Below are 27,643 nucleotides of genomic sequence, written 5' to 3' on the forward strand. Positions count from 1 at the left end.
CAGTATAATATGCTCAATGCCCAAGAAATAGAACTGTACTTGGTAAAAAGCAGAAGCAAGAAAAAGCAATGAAGCAAAAATAAGTAACAATTGCCCCAGGGCAATGATTTTGGATGAGGAATTGTGGAAATTGAATAAAAGTCTGAAAATAAGATCCTCCACCACTAGCCTGAAGTGACAAAATAGCTAAATGAATTAGCTTAGCTATTAATAGAAAGTAGGTTTTGTTTCTTTACAATGTCCCACATAAATATTTGTTGAAGAAAGAGGATTCCAATGCAGGGAAGCTTTTTCTTTTTTTTTATTTTTTCACCTTGACAGAGTAATTTTGTGCCTAAACCAGCAGACGTATCTTGAAACGTTTTTGCACTGTACAAAACAGTAACTCCTACAAAGCTATCAAGGTTAATGAGACATATGCTTCTCTGCTGGGCAAGCGAGGCTGTGCAAGTTGGATGCCTGGGGTGAAATGCCCAACTTTTCCAAGATTTCACACTGTGCTGCCAAGGCAGACGATGTGTTGTGATACGGTTGTTTCAGAGCTGACTCTCTGCTCTTTATTTGCCTTGCCCCTCTTCAAACTTTATACGCACAATGTTGTCCAAGATATCAGCTCAGTGTGAGCCTCAGGGAATTTGAAAAAGTGCTACAAATAGTCCCATTTAGTTCAGGGGTGCATAATTTCAAATAATGGGGTGGGGGTGGGGTGGGGGTGGGAGGTGTTGCTGCGGCAGAGTTCAGACTACAGTAAAATTAGGTGCAGGAAAAAGGTTCCCAAAATCTTGGAAGGGGTTGTTTTGAAAACCTATTGAGCTGCTTGTAGTTTTCTTCAGTGGTTGGAAGAAGCTGCAAGAAATTCCCAGCTGAGAAGGTCCAGGCTGACACTTCATAAACCAAGGATAGGCTTTAAGGGAACAGGTGGAATAACACCTCATTGGGATACATAGTCCTTGTCACTCACTCTCTAATAGCTTGATTTATTTTAGTACATCTCTTTCATTATGAGGTACAAATCCTCTGAAATGAAAGCTTCTAGAAACTAATTTGAATTGGAATTATATTCCCTGGGTCTAAGAATAGAGCACGATATTAGTCTCCTGAATGTATCGTGGGAGGAAGGTATCTTTTCAGGTGTATTTATATTCACAACTAACACAATATGAGGGCTGTATCTAATGGTGCAACAGATGGAAGAAACATTATGTTCAGTAATAAAGCAAATAAAAATAATGTTAGTGGTGATGTTTAGGCAATGAGGCCAGCTACAGAACAAATATACAGGATGAAATTTTATTTAGAAGACATCCTGCAGTGTAAATACCTGTATATTGGTAAAGGGAGACAACCAACCAGTAGCAAAGAATAAAGACGTTAATGGTCCTACAGTTTTAAAGGCAAAAGCAATAAGAAAAATCAGTAAATAAGCCTGTATCATTATTTTTGAAAGGTTCCTGAAAAGGTGTGTTGAAAATATTCCAATAAAAACAAGCAGATTTATTCAAACTAATAAAACCCAATAAAATATAAATGTATTTTCCCTTCCCTGGTATTGAAATCTGTGTTTTTCATTTCCTTTGAGTGAGCTCAGGGGAGTTATATGACTGATAAGAAATAGCAGCATAACTTGTTGTGTTGCGCAGTGCATCATTAATGGAGCAAGGCCTTTTGAGCAACATCTTCTCCAATGAATAATGCACACTATTGCATTGCCTATTGATGCCATCAGAATTTTGTGTGCTTTTTCCCTGTCAAGTCATGAATTTAGCTGATGTTCAATCTAATTGATTTTTTTGGACTTACTAAAAGCATAGCATTTGCCATGAAATATAAGATCCAAAGCCAGCCTTGTCCAGAACTACATCTCTGGCAGTGACCCACATCAGACAGGGCAGACACAAGAACCAAAGGTGCAGTGAACTGTACCTAACCACAGTATGTTTGTTTGTTTGTTTATTCCTCTCTGCAATTACTGCAGACCATTAAGATGTTTCACCATCATTAACCTGCTATGTAAATGCTTGCAACCTCAGACAGCTATAGAGTTAAAAACTCTTAAGCATCTAGAAACAGCTGTCAGGGTACTTTTAGCAAAAAAATTGACTCCAGATGAATACTAAACAACAAAAAAAGTTTTAAACGGAAGACATAAAATACTAGCCAAATGTATTAGCAGTTCACATTGTTTTGCATGCTCTTTCACTTGTTATGTGTATTACAGTGGTTTCAAAGGCTGCCAGAGCTGCGGGATGCTAGGCACCTGGTAGGCATAGCCAGACACACAGCAGCCAAATCTCTGCCTTAGGAGCCATAATATGATGACAATTACTCTTTGTGACTCACCAAGGTTCACACTGTAAATCTGTGCAAAAAGAAGAATCAGACCCAGTCCTCTGAAGTCTTGATGCTGGTCTGCTCACCTTCTTCTCACCTCCACGTATAAAACAGTGGTGACGGGACAGCACTGTGGGCAAAGGCCAGAAATGGAGAACACTCTCTGTAGGAAGAAATGCATTCTTCTATTATTTTAAATCTTAAACACTTAAGACATCTGCTAAGAGGAGGCAGAAGGGGGAGAAAAAAAGATTTACATAAATAGCGTTACCATAATAATAGTATCATGCACATTGCTATCTCAGATGTCCAAGACAGGAAGTTCATGACTTGCTGTAGTGGCACACAATTTGCATTCCCGTAAACAGAACAGAAGAAAATCTCAGAAGGCTTAAGCTGGCCTGGATCCACTGAAATTATGCCAAGTCTCAATACTGATGGAGAAGCTGGTCTGGCAGCTATTCCTTTATGATAGTGTCTGGAGTTATTCGACATACCCTTTTTAAGGTGATAAAATTCTGTCTCTGACTGATGCCTTCCTAGTTTTTTGTTTTCTTTTTTAAGCAGTGTAGTCTGTTAAAATTAGGCAGTTCAAGTTTTATTTTCCAGTTCGAGTTTCCACCTTTTAGGAAATCTGTTATCCTCTAGAAGCAAACAGGGATGATCCTGAATTACACAAGAAAGCAAGTTTTGATACCTGCTGACAAAAACAATTGCTATCTCTCTAAAGATGCCCAGCACTAAAACCATTCAAACTAATACAGACTTGGAGTGTGATGCTGAACTATTATTTTCACTGTTGTATAATACATCAGCATTTCAGTTGCTTCAGTTGCTTAACTATTCTTTACTTGAAGGGTCAAGGCTTTTTTTGCTATCATGTTCTCTAAATTCAGTTGAAGCTACAATCTTTATTATAAATTTAAAAGTTAAAAATAACAGTAATGGTGCTTTGTAAAATTATGCAACTCTTTCACACAAAAAATCTGCAGCAAATTTATCATAGCCATTCTTTATTTATATGACCAAAAAGTAGCATCAAGCCATTCAGATATAAAATCTGTCTTTGCTATTTTTGTATTTTAGAAATTATTTGATTTTCACTATAATTTTTTTTAAATTTCTTGAGGTTTGGTTTCTTGCGTTCATTTTTTAGTCTCTCAAATGCATCTAAGACTTCCAAGAGCTTTCTTGTATGCTTAAGTATTATAGCCTTTTAGGCTCTTTCTGGAGAATTTGAACCTAAAATTTCAGTATACTGCTTATTTCAATTTAAAAGGCTCCACATACATGAAAGGACTTCAGTCACAGCAACACTCATCCCAACTGCCCTTAATGTCTGTGCATCTGCCATGGATCTCACAAACTCATGGTGTTTTCCTTCACAGCATGAGGAGAGGCTTACATGTTGAGTCATCGGGCTCGCAGCTCATATAGTTGGATCATGGGCCATCAAAGCCAGTCAGTAGGAAACTGAAAAGGGAGGTGGGGGGGTGTTAAAACAACTCCTCCCCACCCTATAGGTACCCACTTGCACAGCTATAGAAGGGGTAGCAGGATTTTAGGTATCTAAGTCACTTCAGCAGTGAAAACGGTGGTGTCTGCCATACCCTCAAGATGTCAAAGTGGATTAGGCAAGATTTTGTAAGCCACAGTTTCGATCTTAGCCAGCTAAACTTGGAGTTTCAGTTTAACTGCATTACTGTTAGGGTTTGGGGTGTTTGGTTTTTTTTTTAATGGGGCTGGCCACTTAATGTTGCTTTGATTTCTCAGTATGTGAACTAAGGAGAAGGTTCAGGGTGTTTGAAGATTACTCCCAAAGCTCTACCCAGTCCTTTCAACATATGAAAGTCCTTCAGAAAGGCAAAGGATTGCATTAGTATTTGAAGGTTAAAAGATGTGTGAGTCCCAGATCTAGCACTTGGCAAGCTGTTGGAATGAGGTGGAAGGAAAAACACCAGCTCCCTGCCCGTATATTCAGGCTAATGAGTCCTGTATGGAGCAGACAAATGTCAGTTGTTCCAACTGGTGTCTGTAGTTGAGAAATACACTCACTTTTGGCCTTGGTTGCATGCTGTAGCAATTCAAGCTGTCTCTACTTTTCCCTCTTTCCTGACTGCCCAGAACATTAAGCAGAGCCAGCTTTAGAAAACAGACCCTTGGGAGGACGGGCGCTTGCTTGGGGCAGCATGCAGAGCCCAACATGCCAATGCCAAAGCCCTGGAAAATGGTCTTGCTGTCCCTGCAGCTGGGCCATTCCTCACAGCAGCAGCCTCCTCTCCCACGTCCAATGGCAGTAGCTCCACCTCTCCAGGCTTAGCAAGTTGTAGCCGTATCCTTGGGACAGCTAAATTTGGGTCTACAAACACTGCCCTGAGCCCTGAGCCAGCTCTAAAGCAGAGTCTGAACAAACACATCCATCGCATCTGCCCTGTTTCTTACCACAGCATTTCCAGAGCCATTATATCAACTGGTCTGACCTCGGCAATAATAAAGGTTACAGTTTGCTCACCCAGTTGCACTTTTAGCCTAAAGCATAACTTTATCCGTTTCTTAAGCTCCTGGAATTAGTTGGTTAGATCATTAGTGAATCAGGCAATGGGGAGGACCTTTGCAGATGGATTTTGATAAGTCACATTTGGCAAACTTCACTAATGATGCACTCCAGCAGTAACACATTCTTTGTCCTCCCTTTCTTTAAAGGGCATGAAATTAGTGAATCAGCTTTAACTGTATTTCTTGTCAGCATGTCACAACCTTCAGTGTCCTTCTAATTGTGTAGGAGCCTTGAAAGTGTGTTATTTAGGTTCAGTGCTGAATTTGAAGGAAGCATGATGAGTTTTTCTGGACTTGAGCACTGCCACTTATTCGCACCTAGCAAATGCAAAGCCATTAGGAAACAACTCCTCTGGAATGACCCCGTATATAGAGAAGTGTTAAGAAAAAAGGCCTTTTTCCCAGTGGGCAGGACTACCATAGCAGGTCTGATGCCAGAAATGGAGCATCACTGTTTCTTTTTCTGTTCACATTTCAAATACAGCTGTCACTGTAGTATCTAGGCATCAGCAGGAGAATGAGGAGGACTGAGATTAAAGAAGCTGATCAGAGTGGGCTTAAATACCACATGCACTGATGGCCTTGCGATTTTTAGTCTGGGCATTTGTCAGGAGGAAGGTACAGGTGTACATTTCAGTATTTTTCAATGCATAAATATGAAGAAGGTACTACGTGAAAATATATGCCCATAAATATGTTTATTTTCAAATTAGCTGTGTATTTCAATCTAAAGGAAAAAACATCTCAAGAACACATTCTAATGATAATTATCATTATTACTTCAGTAATTTTTAATATTAACCTGGGAGCTGGAGGTTGAACCCTGAACTTCCATCACACACTTATTAGACAATTTTTAAGATGTGTTATAGTTTCTAAATGTCTTCGAGAAGGAGAAAGGTTATTAAATTCAGAATAAATATACAGTCAGTTAAAAGCAGTTAAATTACAAGTGCGCTCCGAAGTCAGAACACAAGCTATAATTTCATCATCTGACCAAGCTGTAGTCATTCGAGTATCTCATGAGCTGGTGTTCAAGTTGCAGATAGCTGGATGCTGTGCTAGAGTCAGATTTTCAATCCTCTCTTCTCACTCTCCAGATTGGTGTCTAAATCTGGGAGTTACTCCCACACCTCGCATACAGAGTCAGCCTGGGATATGGTTGCTTATTAAAGGGGAAGCTGCCATTACAGCTGCTCTGATGGAAATCATTCATATCTTTGATCTCACCCAGATGTAAAACATCAAAGAAGCTGCATTACACTGTACGTTTACTGCCTTCTTCACTGTATCCACCACACGTGAAAGACACCTAGTAACAACCCTTAAAATTGTAGTATTCTGTCTGTATGCAGAGGACTGACACAGTGTAAGGGAGAGAAATATAAGCTTTTTGGTTTTAAGATCACCTTTCCTGTTTGCCAAGAAGAAATGTTAGATTTGTTACAATGAAATGGAAGTTGAACAAAGCCTTGCTCAGAAGATGATTATTTACTAAATACATTCTAGAGCAGGGGAATGGAACAAATATGACTCACATAGAGCAAACTTGAATCCTACACTGGGATAAACACTTAAGAACTAAACACCACTTTATAAAGCAACACAAGTTTGTGGGAGCCTTAGTTCCATTGAGGATTTGGGCTTTTAAATCACTGAGAAATTTAAAGTTGTACTCTAGGTGAAAGAAATCAGGAAGAAACAAGCTACAGCATGCATCTGAAATATAGTCTGCATGTAGGAGTGTCTCTTCTCCTGACATACAGATTTCAGCTGCAGTCAGTGATGTCATAGGTATGTGGGAAGACTGAAGAGTCTTATATCACAGCAGTGGTTCCCAGCTGACTGGCAAAGCAGCCACTGTCACTTAATAAACACAGTAGGTAATGCTAAAGCAGCTCAGCGAAAAGGGAGTTAAAATGCATCAAGTAAGAAGAAGGGGGGGAAAAAAAAAAACCAAACACAAAAGCTCAAATCAAACCACTCTGCTAAGCCAACTTTAAGGTAGCTACTGTCTATGCAAAATGTGGAATCTTGGAAAGGTCAGATGTCATCCAATGAAAAGTTACAGGGCACTGAGTAAAATGAATTAGTTGTTGTTGCAAAGCATCTAGACATTCTGGGAACTGAGCCAGCGCGAACGGCAAATGATCAAATAAAAATAATGCTGAGATTTCTGCTAGGAGAAAATGAGAATATTGCTGTCTTACAGCATTCTCACATAGCTCAAAGAGCAGCAAACAGGGAGCAGAACAGGTTATAAATGCACAGTAAAGATTTATGTGCTTAAACTGAGAGATGGTGTTATCTGGTGGGATGTACCGCTGTCCTTTAAGGAAGGATACCTCGCCTGCTGGTTTCGCTTCTGTTCCAGACTTGCTGTGGGGAAATGTAGACCCTCCTTTTGAAGCAGGTAGTGAAAGAAAACATTGAGGTGCAGAGAGCATCTTCTTCACTTTGTTGGCATCAGTCTGCAACATTTTACTCTTCAAAGTGTCACTGACTCACTGCAAAGGATTTTGTACACCCCCTCAAGTTACCCTTCTAACTCGTGTTGGTAGATTTCCCGGGTTTAGGTTGAGTTATGACTCTCTGTGTTGCTGGAGCACTGCCTGTACATTGTTAGTTTCAAGGAATTACAGCTTGTTTGCAAAACTTCAACCTTTCCTCTTGCAAACCAAAAGTCAGCCCATTAGGTCCCACAGTGAGCAAGGGGAAGGTGCCAGCAGGAAGAACTGTTGACCAGGCTGCAAACAAGGGACCTGTCCTTTCAGAGAGGAGCCTCACCAAGTGATACATCTCTAGCTGAATCCTTGCTCCAGCGCTGGTCCCATGTTCCTTGTCAGATCACATTTTACAAAGCTACCAGCAGAGCTATGGAGGAGAACAAGGTGTGGGAGGTGGTTTTGTGCCGCTCCTGTGCAGCTTAAATAGGTCTGGAGTTTCTGGAATCACCCACCATAAGACCAAGTTATGTCTCCACCTATTTAAAAAGAAACAGAGACCAATCCTCAGTGGGCTGGGTAAAATAAAGTGGCTTATTGCTCATACAAAAATTTCACAGCTGCTTGAGGGATAATTAGACTTTGATATATCTCCTTCAGTTCAGTGGGATTTTACGCTAAAAGCTTGACTCATTAGGAACTTCAGTGCATCATCCCACTGCCCCTAACAATGTATCTTATTGTTTGGAAGGAGGAATGATATGATAGAAAACTGCTTTCAGCATCCTTTTTACAGACTGAAAGATATTTGGTAGCACATTTTAACCCCCTTTTCCTTTCTTGAAGCTGCAGGAGAGAAGGTCCTCGCTATTTGACTTTTCATAGTCAGTGCTGAAAGGTTCAGGTGTCATGATAAAGAGGGCATATATGTACCAAAGATAATATAGTAATGGGAGGTTCTATTAGACCTCAATTTTCAGGACGTGCTTTACACTCATTAATTTAATATAATTTGCATTTAGCAGCCCTAATGATTATATAGGTCAAGAAAACTAAAATATCTTTATTCTCTGGGGGTTTTTATCTCCTTAGAGTACGCTCGGTTTGAAGCAAAAATCCATGACCTGCGTGAGCAGATGATGAATCACAGCATGAGTTCTGGGTCCGGCTCCCTGAGGACTAATCAGAAGAGGTCACTGTATGTCAGGTAAGCAAGGAGAGCATTCTCCTGGGACTATGTCAGCAGCTACCTTGTCTATGCCTGACTTGTGTGTTGTGGGTTCAGCAAGGTGGGAAAGAAGTTCGAGGGACTGCATCGAATTGAGCTGAGAAATGCATCACCCCTATAAGCACAGCCCTATTGCTTAATCCGATCATTTCAAGCCATTTTCAGAGAGCATTATACTTTTATAGTTATTTGGTTTTATGAGATAAAGAACTCAGCAGTTGCAAGCTCTTTCTATATCTGAGACGGTTATGGTGGTCTAGTGACACATTGCATTTCTGTGTGAGGTCTTGCCCAGACATCGAATGATTGCTCTTATAAAGTGCACTTTTTCCCCAAGGCCATGTACTTACAAAGCAAGGACTATTATGTGCTGTTCTAAATGCATGGCAATCTGCTGCTATCCTCTTGCTTAAGTTTACCCTTCTATCAGTCTACACTACAAAGACTTTATCATCTACCTAGCAAGATCAAATATGCAGATGAGATGCTAAACAAGCTGACGTACGTAGCTTAAACAGGGTAGCGAATAACACAGGAACTGCCTAACAGAGCCAGGTGGTAGCAGTGGTTATACTTTTGCTTTGACTGTGCAAATCTACTGCCATAGTTGTTGCTGGGTGAAAGACTGGGTGTTGCCCAATTGCCCCTAGCAAAGTTCTTGCTGTCACTCATGAGTTTGAGGCCTTTGGGGTTCATGGAGACTATGGGACTCCGTGACAAATATTTTAATCGTCTTAATAATTATGCTTCTCTAGGCTTTTCATTTTTTTTCCCCGTGCTCAGCATATAATTTGAAATTCCTGACAATCATGAAGTAGAGGGAAGCAATTTGTCAGCCTCCAGGCAGTCATAATTATTCATGGGGGAGCTAATTCAGGTGATAACATTGCAGAGATCCAATTAAGGCTAAATTCTACATTTTGTCATTATGCCCTCAGCATGAAGGGGTAAAGTAGGAGAGAAGGAAGGGAAAATTTAAATGTTAGCATGGATAGTCTTATTTTGTTGGGCAGCAACCACGTGAAGCACTAATTGGTACTGCTGCCAGGAAGAGCAAGGACTGAAAGGGTATAGATCACTGTTACCAGTGATCTTGCTGTTGGGCAAGGTCAGGTTGGAAGTGTCATGGCTTTTGATCCATCTCTAACCTTCTCTGACCTCTCTGGCTTTGTGTTTACTTCTGAAGCTATTCCACCTGCAGCAGGTTTTCTGCAGACCAAACACAGCATGACTTTGCTGTCAAGAGCTTTGGTCAGCTCTCTGAATTTGCATTTTCTGAAAAGCTACAGTCATTGGACATGCCCCATCCCTGGCAGTGCTCAGTGCCAGGCTGGATGGGGCTCTGAGCAACCTAGAAGGTTTCCCTGCCCATGGCAGGGGGGTTGGAACTCGATGATCTTTAAGGTGCTTTTCAACCCAAACCATTCTGTGATTCTGTGATATGTAGGAATAGGTCCAAGGTTACTTTGCTTGAGGTAAGCCAGGAACCCAAAATGTGGGTATCAATGGTGCAAGAAGTTCAAGCCAACAACTGCAAGTCAGTTCAGGTGTACACATAAGGAGTAACACAGGGTCCTGAACAGCTTGCTGGTCTGAGCTGCAGCAAAGCTCGATTACCCCTGTATCAGCATCAACCTGGTAAGCCCTGCTTGAGAACTGAGGCTTATTAGCTTTCATACAGCCAAACTAATGTATCTGTGCTGCATCTGAACTAGCCTAGTTCTATACAATATTGCTGTGTGTGCACCGATGAGCCTGGTTTTCTGCTAGTTCACAAATTCTGAGTGTGGTCTGTCTCGCTGAGCTGATATGCCCTGGTGCTTCACTGCAGGAATCTTTGATGTCTTAGCTGCATATCTAAATATCACTTCCCAAACCCTAAATGCAAAAACTGTTCCTTTATTCTACAGTCATTCCAAAAAATGTCCCAAACCGCTCAAGCAGAAAACCTCAAAAGCCTCAGTCACTTTTGTTAGCATTTTTTTTTGCAGTCAAAACCACACAACTGGCTGTGTCCAACTCCGAGAAGTCTGTGTGAGAGGCTCTGTATTTTGCATAGTGTTATAATGTGTTTGTAGCGCAGCAGTGCCTGCAGCATCGCACTAGGCGCAGTTAGTTCATATCATATACACTAATTACAAAGGTAGCTTATATCTACATCAGGCACTAAGGAAAAAATAAATGTGGGTTCAGAAATCTGCTTGTCTTCAGAAACTGAAATTTTCACTTTATGGATAAACTCTTTACATCTAGGGACCCATGTAAAAAGTCTGGGACAGCATTTTTTTTATTTTTTCCATTCTTACAACTCAGGGCATTTCTGTTTCAATGGATTATTTGGGCCAGCATGCGCAACAGAACTAGAGGCAAATTAGCATATGTTACAAATCTGTAGCTGTAATGCCAAGTTTATGATTCATGTTTGCTGTTTTCCTTTCTTTGAGATACAGCGATTTTGCTGTCCTTCACTGAGTACAAACATAGTTATTTTTTTTTTACATAGAGAGCTTAATCAAAGTAAATAACTATGTTCTAGGCAGCACAAGGAAATAACTTTAGGTCCATATAGGTTGTAATAATTGAAAATAAGTGTCATTACCTGCTCATAGAAAAGCCAAAAGAAAAGAGGGTGAGAAAAAGCAAAGGTTTGTAAACAGATTTACCAAGGGGATGTGGGACTCATTGAATGCAGGATTTTCTTCTTTGCCTTACAGTCTGTGATTTCCCTATCCTGCCCCTGCTAAAAGAGCATATCATTTTATATTTTGATATATTAAAAAGTTATTTTAAATGAAGTGAGGTAAAATTAACACGAGGATAATGGGTTTAACATAGGACTGGAAGTAGTTGGCTGAAAGCAATTAAAAGTCAAATGTAAGCAGTGTATACAACCACAGGAAAGCAATCAAGAATGATTTGTTCAGAAGAAATGGTGTAGCGCTCTGACATGATCTGTTATCTGTGCATACTCCAGTGTTTATGAGTTTTACTATTTTTTTTTTTCTTTGTCCCAGTCTCTTTCTGATGCCTCCTGGAATATTTCCCAGAAAAATTCTGAAATTGTTTTTCAGTACTACCTGTTCCTTTTGTATCACAGAGCATATATCTCTGTTTGGGAGGTTATCAGAAAGTCCACAACACTAAAGGAAAAGAATGAGACTTCAGGGGAGGACAGGGCCATAGGAAATGCTGTTAATTATTTTGGGAGCCCACATCCTCTTTGTCACTAAATGTCTCTGTTGAGGAAAAGAAATACAGGAAGAAAAGCAGAAAGTGAGGGAATAGACATGAACTATAGCAAATTTCATTTTTATAATTTATTTGTTGGTGAAGGTGAATGAACTTTATCTGAATTCAATAACAGAAACGAGAGGCTAAGAGAATTTCTGCTATTAACCTTTTTAATTTATTGGAATTCAGCCATCAGCTTATGATTAATGGGGAAAGTAAACAAACCCATCACCAGCTAAATGCTGTGCTATATACTTACATAGGGGTTTTTTAGTGTTTTTATGCAAATTCATATCTTTTTGTCTTTCTGGCTCAAGGTTTTAGAATCTGCTCTTGTAAGATTATATATTTGTTGTCTTGAAATAGGTACGTACATTGCTTTGTCCTTTTCAGTCCAGATCCATAGTCAAATTTTTCAGGCTACTTGTGGTTACTATTGATACACTTGGGAAACACAAGCTCATGTTGTTTAATCCACAGGCTATGGAACATGACAACCTTTTGAAGAGTCAAGCAAAGTACAGTCCTTTAAAAAGTTCGGTGAACGTGAGCAGCCATTGAAACTTTGGTATAAAATTGCCAAGCTTTGGAGGAAACTGAGAGCTTAAGCGTGAAGGGTTTTTTCCTTTTGATTTACTAGATTCCTCCTGACCTTAAAGCACTTATGCTAGGTTTTTGAGGGTAAAAGTGGATACTTCAGTAACTGCTATGAAAGGTACAAAGAAAAGGCTTTCAGGAATCATCTGGCATCCAAGAACTGCCTTCTTACAGTCTTTTGTTGATTTACAGATGAAAAAATAATTAGACAAGCTTAGAATAAACAGCCACAGCACTTTTTAATCTTTATTCAAACCAGACAGCTTCTGAAATAATGTCTGTAGTTAAAAATCCCAATTGCCCAAGGCCACAAACAGGCACTGTGGAGGTATATCACTCTGCAGAAACAACTCCAAAGCTTCACACACACCCCAACCCTTTCATTGCCTCTTCACTGATTAAAATCTGTTAAATACCATCAGGGACCAAGCATCGTTCCACCTAATTGTGGCTACTTGCTGCCCTGTATAAAGCCACTGGCTGAGTTTATTGAAATGCAGATATTTCAAGTTCAGCACTACTTACAAATATATCGGCACAATGTGAATTGTAGTTGGCCTGTAAAGGCAGGTATGGAAACCAGAGCTGGGACAAGGCTGGATCCAGCCGTACTTTCAGAAGTGGTTCCACAGCCGTCTCTCCACCAGCTATCCACGAAGAGCACTACCAGTGGGAAGTGGAACCAAGGGAAAGAGCCTCTTCCCAATAAGTTCAGGAAGTTTAAGCTCAATCTTTTTGTTCCAGCCCACGCTGCACTAATTACAAAAACTGCACAGTGCAAGCTGGTGCTTCTAGTCCATTACATTTTTTTCTGCTTCTAGCTGGAATTAGTGTTAAGAATTTCCTACCTTTGATAGGTATGTGCTGTATGAACACTATGCGTTATGTGTTAAAAATTAGTGTGTTCTGGTTCATTTTTTTATCGAGCCATTAGGAACAGAATCTGGAGATTTGCCATAGCAACTTAGCAGCAGCTGAAAGAAAGTCAAGATTGAGGTACTTTGGGGTTTTTACTCTGCTTTCCAGCACAATGAATTCTCCATTAGGCATTAGACTCCTTTATACACATCTCCTGAACTCCTTAGAAATCAGCATGATGCCATAGCACTTAGGGAGACTTTGATTTTCAGCCTATCACAGAAATTCTCACCTGGGAACTTTGCGAGTGGCAGTTGAAATTTGGCTGAGGCCGTTTGTGAAGGCTGGATGTGGCGTCTGGGGTAGTTCTACGTAATGTCTGTTACAGCCACTGTGCGGTCTCCCTGTCTTCACTGAGGCAGTGAACACCCACAGGCCACTGAACATCAGATCAGGGATCCACGAGCAGAATTCTCCTGGGAGAGCTGCACAGCAGGTTGCAATGCAGTCTGAAATCCACATGAGAAATGCAATTCTTGGAGACATCGTGGTGGTGAAATCTAAACACATGATAGCATCAGACCTCTACTACGTAGATCTGGAAGGCAAAATGTGATAGATCATTTCATCAGGGCTTTTCAGAGGGAGGTACTGAGGAAACCAGAGAGAGGTATGAAATGGTCATACCTAAATGCTCATTACAATGGTAGAGAAAAAACCCCGTATATTTGTATATATCTTTACTTATCTATAAATATAAAGAAAACCAAATAGATACATGTTAGTGTTAGATATATGCTATATCCACATATACATTGCAAACATCTTCACTTAAGCTAGTGGCTAGTCTCTCTCTTGAGTCAGTAGAGTGCACTTGGCACCTTCAGAGTACAATTCATCTCATCCATAAGTAGACATCTAAAATTGCTCAGACGAACCATGCCCTAAAAATGTCTGTTTCTTACAGCTGAGTGGAAAGAGCCTCAGGTGATTAGCTGAGATGTAAACATCTATATTAGATACACTTCAGGTTGTGTGACCTGAATCCCATACTGAATAGCACCCTCACACATGCACACAGAGTATGTATATACATTTCTTGAAGAAGCTGTAACATCAGACTGCGGCTGTTGCCTGTGAACGCCTCTGCTGTGTGTTTCAGTAAGACACTGCAACGTAGGTTTGAAACACTGACAGTCCTATTTAAACAGGCTGGTTTGTTCCCTGTATTCTTATCCCCCAGGACAGCTTCCAAGTTAATCTGCCACTTTTGTTAGCACTCTTGAGGATCCACACTGCCAGTGCGTGGTCGTCAAGCTGGATGAGGTTTTGACTCCAGCTATGGCATCACGCTGTGTGTTTCTTTCAGACTTCAGAGCGCTGTGGGTCAATCTAGATTTCTGGAGAGTTAATGTGAGTGAGTTTGGCGCCTAGGCATTAGTGTTTGGGTTTGATGGGGAAATAGCTAGAGCTTACATGGCCATGCCTGTACTTTAATGGCATGATAGAAACTATTCAAATTCCCTTTACTGAGCAGTAAGTGGAGTAAAATGGAATTTTAGTACAGTTTGTTCGCTTACCTTGGATTATTCCTAGGTAATTGAACAGTCCAAATTATAGCACAGAATGGAAACATGCATTCAGAAAATCTGTGGTAAATGGCATTAACACAGAAAGCTGGGGGGTTTGATAGCATTTAGAGATGTTTGGAAATGGTCAGATAGGTACACAGGTAACCAACACTCGTGAAATGGGCTGTTGCACTTGAAATGCCATTTCAGGTTGGAAAACTGAAACCTGCTTGAGACTTTACTCATTTCACATGTCATGGTTAAATATAGATTTCTGGATATTCAGTTACTATTTTTCGTCTGTTCTTTCTCTGAATATAGAGTCTTCTCCAGATCACTCTGGCACCAGTATTCTCACTGGCTTCAGCAAGAGCTCCTCAGATTCAGAACCAAGAAAACAATGCAAATCTTTATTTTTCAAAGCAAGCAGGGTCACTGTGCACTTGAGAGACCTTTTTCCCAGGGGGACATTCTGGAGCTGAACAGTATAATTGAATAACTATTCACTCAGGTTTTTATTAATTATCAGAGACACTGAGGAACAGAGAAGGGTGAGGGATATGCTAGAATACCAGAATCACCTAATACAATGGGCAATACATCCAGTAGTTATTATTTATTACTTTGAAATTCATGTTTAGAGCAAAAGTATCAGCTTCACAGAACCTGTGATTATCTGTAAAATGAAGAGGGGATATGACACCAGCTCTTGTCTTTGGCAATGCAAATGTAGTGTTTTCTTATGAATCTCAGACTGTTTATATGCTTAGAGGATCATTTTTTTGGCATTTACAAAAAGTACCATGTTCCTTATCCTGCTGTTCAGTACAAACTAAATGAGAAATTTAAAAATTAAAGAACAGGGAGTATCTGGAGAGAGGCTGTTTTGGTTTTGGGGATTTTTTTGAGCTGGTCTCTCACTGATGCCAGTAGGAGCTGCAAGCATTTCCCACTTCTTTGTATTATGCCTGTGAAATTTTCATAGGTCTTTAAAGAAGGCACACAAGGGTGTTGCCACTCTCACCTGAAAGATGGATGTGAAAATTATTAATCTTGGAGTATTCACAATTCAAAGGCCTTTAGACTTCTAGTTTGATGGCATTTGGTGCCAAAAAACCCACGCTGAAATGTGACAATGTAAATATAACAACATGCCTCGCCTATACCCTAGGACTGTGAAGATCGATACACTTGATATACAGCCAGCTGAAACTATTAGCCACCTCACAAGCTACTACAGCTTTTCTTAACAATTAGTATATTTCTTATTCATTTCATATTTTCTTGCAGTGTTTATACTAATGAATGGTTCAGGAAAAATGAGGTTCATTTTCAATTTTTAATAACATTTCACAGACAAAAAAGAACCAGTTAATGGAGAGTGAAAACTGAACATGTAAACACATCAGACAAAACAGTCTCCTCTCTGCATCTGACACCAGATCTTTCCTTCACATTTTCATGTTTATCATATCTGCTACTTTTAGGTATGAATTAAGTCTAATTGATTCCTTCCTGCGGTGCGGTGCAATGCACCGTTAGCTGCAGCATGAACCAACAGCCCCGCAAACCTTTTGTCAAGGGATAATTTTCCAATTGTGCCCAAAAGGGACGAAAAAGCAGATTTCTTTCAATCTGCTTGTGGCTTTGAAAACCCTTGAATACTCTGTGTTCAAGACTAGGAACTAATGCACATAGTACTGAGTACCTTGAAGAACTGAGCCCTATGTGAATAGACGCAGCCTGCAGTAATCTCAGATAACAAGCTCTGCCTAAAGTTCGGAATATAAAACAGAATATAAAAAAGCTCCTTATCAAAACCATTCTTGCCTAATTCATCTCATCTTTACATTATCAGTAAACTTGTTAGATATGAAATAACTGGCTGAGACCTGAAATCATGTCCTCAGTGCTGAATTATTAATGCTTGCTGAAACAGCTTTTCGATTAGCAGCTTCAGTAGAAGTGAGTAGTACATCTGGCCATTTTCATTATTGTTCTGTTTCATAAGTTGTTGAAATAATGTCCTAGAACAGGTAATGTGCTTGATGTGATGTCTGCTCTAAAGAATCAGTACACCTTTTTTCTTTTCTGAAGAGATGCTTTAATAGCTTTTCATTGCACATATATTCTGCTTTCCAGTTCCCTGGTGGGACTGTCTGCTTTCTGGTTCGGAGACTCATCCAGCAGGAAAGTGTCAGCTAGAATGATTTCCAAGCCAGAAGATGATGATGAACTTGGCCACGTGTGGGAATAGGACCTGTCTGAAATTTCTATAACCAAGACAGTCATAGTTTCAGCCTGATTTCTAAGCAGAGACTCAGAACATGGTCTGTCGGCACGGAGGGGGTGGGGGGCAAGTGACAATGAAGATAAACTGCCTGTGGCTTAAAATGGCTGAAAGTGAATCAGCAAAACATGCATTTAAGCTGTGTCTGTTCTATGTGGAGAAGCAGTCTTCTCCAACAAACAATTTCTTATGATGTTTCCATGTCAACAGCTATAACAGGACACGGTAGGTTTGTGCAGTTCTCAACTGGAAAAGTACAAGATATAAGTTAGATCATCAACGTAAAGAAGAAAACCCATTGAAATAAAACCTTGTGAGAATACAGTCAAAAGTTGGAACTCTAAATATGTGCGTTGGCACAAGGCAAGCTAGTGGAGGCTCTTGGCACAGTGGCCAATGTGAGAGAAAGAGAGAAAACTGCTTGGACTTCTACCTGAAATCTGATATGGAAAAATTGTAAAGACCCTGCAGAACAGGGTCTCCAAATTAGTTGCATTGGAACAAAGCTGAGAACAGTGTTGAAACAAGACATAACCCTGCTGAAAAGGGCAGAGGGAATTTGCATTTGAAGTGCCTTCCAATACAGATAAATGAGGAGGATCTTTTGTCTCACTGCAAGGAAGGGCATCTGTGAGAAGGGAGCACAACCAATTTAAGTGATAAGGCTGAGCGGGACCAGTAAGCTTTGCTGACCCTTTTATTTCTCATTAGAAATAGAAAAGACTGTATTAACTCTACAAGCCTGGGAAGGATGTGGGGAATTGCCTACCAGAGTTGAGGATCATAGCGAACTCCTCAGTGACCTGTTTGGTCATTGCCTGCCACCCCAGTCTTGTAATAGAGAACAGAGTCCAAAACCAGAAAGGCCAGGTCTTCCCGGGTGTCACTGGCATCCTGTTGAATGGTACTGGTTTAGATGCTGCTAGTTTGCTAGGTTTGCTGTGGCTGGTGGTTGTGCGGTGCTAGTTGGTAGGGGAAGGTGGTGTCCAAGGGAACCCAGCTCAGCATGAGGGTACTGGACCCAGCAGGCTTCTTTGCAGGTGTGGGGCTGGCACTGCTTGTCCCGTCTCTGTCCCTCTGGCACACCAGCCTCAGCAGGTGGGATTTGATCCTCTCTTAATGTGCTTCATACTCAGAGCAAAGAAAGTAAAAAAAGATGTCAGAGATTAGCATATCTGTGAATGTGTGTGTGTGTACTTCTGCTTTCTGCCGTGTCTTTACCTTCATCTCTTGCAAAGATTCTGATTGTGGGTCATGCTTCTCTCACAAGTACTTACTCTAATTGCTTTATCTACAAATACAGCAAATAAAAGAAGACTAACAGGCAGAGCTGTCTGGTGAACAGTTTGCCAGATGTTCCTTACTAAACAGGAATTATACAAATGAAACATTCACCCACTTTCCATAAATCCTATTTCCTTTTCTTATGCTTTTTGCCTGGCTTTGCAGGCAACCCCATTCCTTCACCCAGCATACCGTGCTGCTATATTTATCAACACACCTGCTAGTACCACCATAATACCTACTGCTATACAAACCACTGCTTACAGGGAAGACAATAGCGTGTTGCTATTTCTGCTCCCACTTATTCAAAAGGGTCCTGGCATAGCGGGCAGCAGCAGAAAGCTTTGTGAAAAATTAGGACAGAAGCTGTTGCTTGACAGCGTACAAGGATTTTTATTTTTTTTTGGTAACTTCATATTTCTAACCGCTTAGATTTTAGTTATGCCAGGTCGGAATATTTTTCACCTTGGCATCTGCTAATGATACGTGTCCTCTCCATTTCCAAGGAGTAATAATATTCCTTTCTTTCTGGAAGCCAAAAAGGGCTGTAATTTTCCCTTTCAAAAAAGCACTGTCTCTGCAGACATGCTTTCTCTTCTTGATGTCCTTGAGACATTTTAGAATCCAGGTAGAGGTTGCGGTGACTGACTGTTGTAATTACTCCCTTCTGAAGAGTCTGTAAGACAATTTCTACAGATAAGAATCCTAGGTTATCAATCACAAAATGGAAGCACAGCCTAATGGCCTCCAAGTTGCATTCTGTCACTTTCTTGCAGATGGTTCAAGATACAAAGCCACAGTTCAGTCCTTTCGGCTGCTCCCCTCTGTACCCAGCCAGCCAGATTTTGTCTGTCAAGATCCATGTTGCTGAGAATACTTCAGGAGCTATTCTTGTACAAAAAAGTAAAGTTTAGATTTGAAAAACTTCTATTGTTCCTTCAATTATATCTGTACAAGGAAACATATCTATATGAATTAATTTTGAAAACAGATTAACTGAGACTAAACAGAATCAAAAGCATTTTCAGTAGCACTGCAGGAGACATGGTAGAAGCAATGTTTCTAACATGCTTTGCAGGTTCAACATGCAATCACCCTTTCAGTGTAAGCATTGAAAGTGTTTTTGTCCTTTCTGTACTGGCAGTCAGAGCATTGCCACATCCGTGGAGACAAGAAAACTCTGCTGCAGGGAGAAGCCGTGGATGTAATGTCCTGTGAGATGTCCTGGAAAGTACATTCGCTCTCTGACTTATTCTGCCCCAGTGTCTCATCCAGGCATGACAATACAGACAGATTTTTGTGATATCCACTTGTTATTAACTTAAAATAAAATTTATCACATTCTTAAATAACTTAGATTTTGATACTATATATTGTTGTTTAGCACTCTAGTGTCTGGTCCTAATTTCATACCTGCCCTTCTTTACAGAAAAAAAGGGTGAGCTACGCTGGCATTTGCACGGTCAGAACTACATTCCTAAAAGCTCTAAGAGAGTTATGGGGAACAGTATGATTTCAGTGCACGGTACTTCTTCAGATCTGATTCACATGGGTTTCATTCTGGCTAACACTAGCCCCAACAAAAGTGCAATTAAGGTCATTTGCCCTGGTTTCAAGTCAGAATCATGAGATGTTCCAGGAGTAAAAATCAAAATTCTTCCTTCATCACTGAGATTTGCATGAGGATTCATCTTGACAGTCTCATGAACATTAGCAGATCTTTCATCAAAACTAAACTGGATCTGAATTTTCTTAACTCTCTGGAAATCTAATAATCTACTTACACTTTAAGAATTAATCAAGGATATCAGCAAGAAAAACAAAATACAAATTAATAGAATTGTACCCTTAGACACTTGATATCATATTCTGTGTTGGGCTTCCTGCCCAGCCCGGTCTAGTGATTACTACTAGAAGATGAGGGGTCAGTTTGAAGACCACAGCTCACAATATCTGCTGATGCAGGTGCAGTAACCACAGCCGTTCAGCACAGGTTATAAACTTCCATGCACAACAGAAACAAAGCCTGGCAGCCAAGTGACTTTCACTTGTTTGGTGGCAAATAACTGCTCTTTCCTGTAAATCTGATCTCATTCAGCAAATGCCTGAGAATTTATTTCAATATCTGAATGACATGCTGCCCTTTTACATAGGCCAATAAGTATGACTTTTTATTATAGCTACTGTGTTAATGTAATCGCGTTTTATTTTCTTGATGCTTTCAGGATTGTGTATTTTTAAAGTTTTTTCTAGTTTACCTGTTGTTTGCTATGAAAATTCAGAAAATGCTTAAACAGAACATCATTTAGAAATACAGGGATTTCTTTTAATTTCCATGTCCTCAGTAACTGATTTATTTGCCTTGGTCTGTTTGCTGCATAAGTAGCAGACAGTCATTCATTAGCGGTACTTGCCTATAGGCTCCCTTTAAGAATATCAAAACAATTTTAAAAGTTTGGATAACATTCCAAAACAGATAGTTTTGCCATAATGAGGATTGCAGCAGCTTTGACTGCAAGAAATCTGGAGAAAAAAAAAACCTAAAAGAAATAACTATCAGCAGACAAGACCTTTTTTCTCACTGAAGGTATGAAATAATAGGCAATTTGACTGAATTAATGACTTGAAAATTATCCAGCTGAATGCAAGGACCATTGCTGAATTTAGAGCCTGTAGAAGATGAGGTTGTTTTCCTCTTAATAGAGTGTGAAATAGTTGTATGGTAGGTGCTTCTTAAGCTACTTTAGTTTTATTTTTTCTGTATTGTCATTCCAAAGCCATCAGGCACTGGACAGATACAAGAATATATTCCTTTTTAATGTGGGCAGCATGCAAAAGGGTCAAAGTTTCCTTTCCCTAAACTTTTTAATTGCTAGAATTTCCTTGGTTCAGTGCAGCAGCTCTTAATTTGCATCAGGATGGCTGAAAGGAAAATCCCTACTTGATTTGTTAGGGTTTGAATTTTTAAGAAAGGAAACTTCAATTATACTCAGATTTCAATGCTGCTTTTTTAGGAAATTTTGTAAAAGTATTAAGTCACTGCCGTTGAACTTTTTGTGTTCCATCTGTGGAAATGCAGTAGATTGCAGGGCGGTCTGGGCAGGCTGGGCCGAGGGGCCGAGGCCAGTTGTATGAGGCCCAACAGGGCTGAGTGCCGGGCCCTGCCCGTGGGTCACACCAGCCCCCCACAGCGCTGCGGGCTGGGGGCAGGGGGCTGGGAACTGCCCGGCGGGGAAGGGCCTGGGGGGGCTGGTCGGCAGCCGGCTGGGCATGAGCCCCCAGTGTGCCCAGGTGGCCACGGCGGCCAGCAGCGCCCTGGCCGGTGTCAGCAGCAGCGTGGCCAGCAGGGCCAGGCAGTGCCCGTCCCCCTGTGCCGGGCCCTGGTGCGGCCGCCCCTCGAGCCCTGGGCTCAGCGTTGGGCCCCTCACCCCCAGACAGACCCGGAGGGGCTGGAGCGTGTCCAGAGCCGGGCAGGGGCTGGGGAAGGGGCTGCGGCACAGCTCGGGGGGGGCAGCTGATGGAACTGGGGGCGTTTAACCCAGAGAAAAGGAGGCTCAGGGGGGACCTTATCGCTCTCTACAGCTGCCTGGCAGGAGGCTGTGGGCAGGTGGGGGTCGGTCTTTTCTCCCAGTAACAAGCGACAGGACAAGAGGAAACAGCCTCAAGTTGTGCCTGGGGAGGTTTAGATTGGATAGTAGGAAAATTTTCTTCACTGAAAGGGTTGTCAAGCATTGGAAAAGGCTGGGCAGGGAGATGGCATCTCAGTCCCTGGAGGTATTGAAAAGACGTGTATATGACATGCTAAGGGACGTGGTTTAGCAGTAGACTTGGCAGTCGTGGGTTAACAGTTGGACTTGATGATCCTACTTTTCCAGCCTAAATAATTATGTGATTCTATGATTCGATACCTTGGCTGCATTACACAAAAGATTCTACCACTTGCCTGTGGTTCTAAAATATATTCCAGAGCTATAGAGGACATCAATTTGAAATGGGATTTTCTTATATTTGGGAAAAGCAGACATATAAGTATATGGGAAAAGGGAAGTATTCTAAATGTGTTTATTAAACATTCAGTAGTAGTTATGTCTTCTAAAAACAGCAATAAGACCCATCTGCAGTCATCATAACTAATGGTTAATGTGAGGTGAATCAAGGAGTCATATGCTACCATAACTCAGATGAAAATCTTAGTCCTAACAAGAATTTTATTCCATGTTACTGTTTCAAAGTTCTCTGCCTGTTTAAAACACATAAAGAATTTATATCCTATCTGAGCTCTTCTTCCAGGAATGTAAGTGGCATCATTCTGGAATGGAAAAGCTCAGATTCTGCATTGCTTTAGGACCTAAAAATACACAGATATATTGTTAGAGAGATATGGAGTGATGCTGAAGCACTACGATGAGTTGGTTATTCATTGTAGGACACTTGTTTACAGCTATCGGAGATAAATAGTTTTTGAATAAATCATCTGAGATTCATTAAGTAGTAGAACTCTGAAGAGTCTGAGGTCAACTTTATCTGAAATTTCTGAATTAGTTGTGTGAAATGAGGTTGGAAATTTTCTTTATTGCAGCCAAAATGGAAAAGGAGAGACACCAGAAACAGTTTTTGTAATAGGATCAGAAGTGTACTTCTAATGCTTAAGTTTCAGGTCAATATGACCTAGGCTTTCATGGTTATGATGTGTCATAAACAAGAAAACCCCAACAGGTTTAAGAAAAGGAGAACCCAGTCTCTTGCTCCCTAGCTTCTGTCATACTATTAAGGTACTAGAACCACAAATCATGGAGAAACCATGTGGACTCAAATAAACTTCACTGAGAATACATCACCATATCCTTTCCTTTGAAAGCATATCACATATCTGGCCTTTCATCCGTTTCTGTTATGAGAAGTAGAAAAAAGAAAAATAAAACTGGAGTTCTCAGTGCTATTATTTCTCTGCAGAGCTGATCTGGAAAGGAGCTGATAGCAGTCCAAGCTTATTGGAATCTGATCTATCTCCACCCTTATCTAGAGGTATAGTCTTCTAAGTCAAGGACTTTGTCTTTTCAGTCAGCAAAAAATGGAATATTTATTGAAATTGCGTCTTTATTATATACTAAAAAGGCTACATCCACAAGAGAGACTCAGGAGTGCTACGATGTTGGCAAAAACATCACTTGTGCTCTCTTTGAATATTGCTAGAAAGTAGGCTTGCTGTCATTTAGGTCAAATACTTTGGTGAGATTGCCTCTGAATGATATTTATACCAGAAGCATTATAATCTCTTGAAGTCAAACACTGGTTACGGGGCTTTTTAATGTGCTTTACCTCTTCTCACACTGTGTACCTGATAATAGGGCTTTATGGGGTAAAGATAATTTTTTTAATCTGCTATGCAGACAATTCCTGGAAGAATGAAGTACCATCAGAAGTAATTTAGTCTAATTGGATCTGGTGAGGAATGCCTGTATGAAAATATAAATACTTTTTAAATAATCAAGATAGTCTGGGACTTAAATATTCTGCATTTCTGTGAACTATTTTTTCCCAGTGTGTGTACAGAATTATCTAATCATCCCCAATTACAAGAGTAATTGAAGCTTTGTTTGAGCTGATTAACTAATTTTAGAATTTATTTTCTGATTTCTTAGCATTTTTGACTGATAAAACCAGCCATCTACTAGGCAGGGTAAAGTTTCTTCTGCCAATATTTTGTTTGACATAGATTTCCCTAATGGCTCATTAATTGGCAATTGTGCTTGGTAAAATGAAAAATCAGATGTTTATAGTTTTGGTTTGCTGAGCAATTGTGCTCTGTAGAAGGGGGCTGTTCTTTACGTTTCCTGAAGGCCTATGAAACTGTACCTCATGCTTTAATGGAGGAAAATCATTTACAGCATTTGCAGCTTGAAATTACAATAAGTGAATAATTACAATGGCCTCAGTCATCCTGCTTCTCCTATGAGCAAGAGAAAGTAATGTTAGAAGGATGTATTTCCTGTGTTTGTTCCCTCCTACGCCTCTGATGGGAACACCTTGCCTCCTGGGGTGGAAATGACTCCTATTCCCATCACACAAGGGTTAAATGCCTCCTGGAGCACAGGTCCCCAGAGCAGACATGGAACAAGGAGGTGGCTTCCCACAGTGAGGAATGAACATTCTTGTGGATAGTCCTTGTATATCAAAGGATGGGAGGTTGCTAAACCTGCCTGGAAAACTTCCACAATCACCACTACAGGCATCTAATGATGGATAGTCCGAGATTTAGAAAGCTGAAGTTTGTTTTCGTTCTCCACCAGGCCGTTCTCATGATGCCCTGGGGCATTTTAGTAGGATGAGGCACAAGCAAAAACCCTCCTGCAGCTTTGCTACCAGAGCACATGGGTCGCCTATGCCTAGTGCCTAGCTTGCCATCCATCCTCCAGGACTCCCAGGACTGGCAGAGCTGCTCTCTAGGGTCTCAGTCCTTGATCCATGACAATAACGATGTTAGTCTGTTCCAGGTGCAGGACTTTTCACTTGTCCTTCTTAAGTTTCACAAGGTTCTTGCTGGCCCCATCCACCAGCCTGCCTTGGTCGCTCTCGATGTCAGCCCTGCTCTCTAATATATCAGCTGGACCCAGTGTAGTGCTGTCTGCTCACTTCATGATAGCATATATCTCACCTCCTCCAGGTAATTGATAAAGATGTTATACATGGCGGGTACAGACTCCAGGATAGACATCTCAGGGTAGACCCCTGTGATACCCTACTTCATACCATCCTCCAGGTAGAGTACAACTCGCTAACTGCAATCCTCTGAGGCCAATATCCAGCCAGTCTTTTACTCATCTAGTTGTCCACCCATCCAGCCCATAATGTCCTAGCTTGGATACAGTATTTCCAGATACAAGAAACAGAAGTCTTGTTATGGTTGGGGTAAATGACATCCACTGTTCACTTTCATCCACAAACAGTCGTTTTATCCTAGATGGCCACCAGGTTGCCCAGGCATAATTTACTCATGGTCAGTCCATGCTCGCTGTTCTCAGTCCTCTTTTTCTCCTTCATGTGCTCAGAAATGTAGTCCAAATGAACTTGTTCCTTGGCTTTCTTAGGCACAAAAAGAAGTTCTCTTGTAGTTCCTCAAACCATTTGGCCTTTTGACATGCCCTGTCATCAGGGACTTCCCCTGATCTCTACAATCTTTCAAAGATGACAGAGGCCTGGCTATGACGTTGGCCAGTTCTTTCTGCCCCCTTGGACCTGCATGGGTCAAATTCAGTCCTCAGCCACTGCTAGTCATTCTTATTCCTGAACCTCATCTCCAAGCACGGCACCCTGGGATACCTTGTTGGTGAATACTGAGACAAGGTAGGCACTGAGCTGCTCAGCCTTATCTGTGTCGGCTGTCACTAAATCATCCACCCCATTCTGCAATGGACTCGTATTTCCTCTGTTCAGCCTTTTACGGCCAATGTAGGAGTAAAAGTTGTTGTTGACTTTGACACCCCTGGCAAGCCTCAACTCAGGCAGAGCTTTGGCTTTCCTGAAACCATCCCTACATGCCTGGGCAACACATCTAAATTCCTCCTTTGTAGCCTGCCCCTGCATCCACCTCTGTGTACTGCATTTTTGCGTATTACACAGGGTGCCAAGGATCAAACATCACACGGTAGTATCTCTAGTATCTCAAATTTTAAAAAAAGTTCAAGTTGCATCTTTCTTTTAAACATGCTTTATCTGTTCTCTATTTGTTAAGTCATGGTTTTCTGCAAGTTATTTTCCATTGTGCCTTTTTTATGCTCTAATTGGTTAACGTACATGAAATATACATATGAGCTGAAATGATTAACATCACCCTGCTCTGTTCTTGCTCTATCTGTCTCTTTAATGCTATATTTGGATGGTTCCTGGTCTCCACATCCTCCTCCATAGTATACCTTGTGTGGATTTCCATTAGTCCTTTGATGAACTACAGGCATCTTGCTCATTAATCCATTATCTAGGAGCTCGTGAGTCATGTTCTTCATTACTTCAATAGCACAGCTACAATCATTATGTTTCACATCTCTCAACCCTTCACAGCCATGCTTTTGTGTTTGTCTGGAACTCAAGAGTGAAGTGGATGGGATTTTCTCTGTTTAGTACTCAGGCTGTATTGCAGAAACCTAGCGGATGTTCACTGTGATTATAGTTACAGACATCTGTTATTTTTGGAGGTTGAGTGAGAAGCAAATTAGTGAGACTCCACTGTTCAGTACTTGTTCCCCAGGGCAGTGCTTTGAAACTATAGTCCATCCCATTTCTACTCTTGCAGTCCAGTTGTGAACTTCCAATGATTTTTTCTAGCTTAGTTTAGGTTCAGTCCTTGCTGGGTTTCAGAAATAATGGGATTGCACTCATCTAAAAGATTACTCCATTCAGGTCCTTGCATCAATATGCAAATAAAATAGTAATTGAAAAAACACACCCAAAAATCAATGATGTATTTTAGTGTTCTAAGGATTGTGCTCAGTTGAATAACATCACAATTCACTTTGATGTAACAAGAGCATCACATTCAATGGTCTGGCCATTTTCTCAAATTTTGTAAGACATTTGTTAAACCATAATTAAACCCTCATGAATGCCTTCTGCTTCCAGTCTTTCTTCTCAAATGTATCACCCCTCATAATTAAGTGGGATGAGGGAAGCAAAAGAATTTTAACTACTTGAGAACATACTTCTACACCTAATACTACCATACAAATAATGCTGTTTCAACAGCGTTCCTTTCAGATTCATGTCAACTAGAAATGAAGAAATGCTTAAATTGTAGCAAGGCATGGTAGTGTAACAGTTCTCATGTTTTAATGTTCTCATTTTTTCAGGTTCTCCCAGACCTTTGTAATAACATAAATCTTTTCATTGCTGTCACATCACATCTACCTTATTGTAAATCCTATTCTCATCCTTTTCCTTTATGCTATGTAGGCAGAAGATAATCTAATTTTATTTGATAAACCTCTAGGTTTCGTTTAGTTAAACTCAGGGATCAGCTGCTCCTTTTAATGACAGGGAAAAAAGTATGTGAGCTTTGAGATAATCCCATTTGGTGACAGTTTGTGAAGGAGGTTAATGCATTTTTTGTGTGCCTTTACCAGTATTTGGTTTATTGTGTTTGCAGCAAATACTGCTCTTTACCTCTTTTATATCTTAAGGGAAAGCCTATGAGATTTCTTTCCATGGCACCATTTTTAAAGTGATGTATTGATTTATTTTCATTGATCTCACTGCACAG

The 27,643-nt window shown here is 40.6% G+C and overlaps 1 protein-coding gene across 22 annotated transcripts in view; it reads left to right on the plus strand.

Moving 5' to 3' along the window:
• DLG2 (discs large MAGUK scaffold protein 2) overlaps positions 1 to 27,643 on the plus strand; it is a 1,049,324-nt gene that overhangs the window by 941,670 nt on the left and 80,011 nt on the right. For all 22 annotated transcript variants that reach the window (XM_037377334.1, XM_037377356.1, XM_037377333.1 and 19 more), the window contains one exon: positions 8,424 to 8,538. In XM_037377334.1, the coding sequence (XP_037233231.1) occupies positions 8,424 to 8,538 (115 nt within the window). The remainder of the gene's footprint in view (positions 1 to 8,423; positions 8,539 to 27,643) is intronic.

Source organism: Falco rusticolus, chromosome 2, assembly GCF_015220075.1.
Source record: "Falco rusticolus isolate bFalRus1 chromosome 2, bFalRus1.pri, whole genome shotgun sequence".
NCBI classification, from domain to species: Eukaryota; Metazoa; Chordata; class Aves; order Falconiformes; family Falconidae; genus Falco; species Falco rusticolus.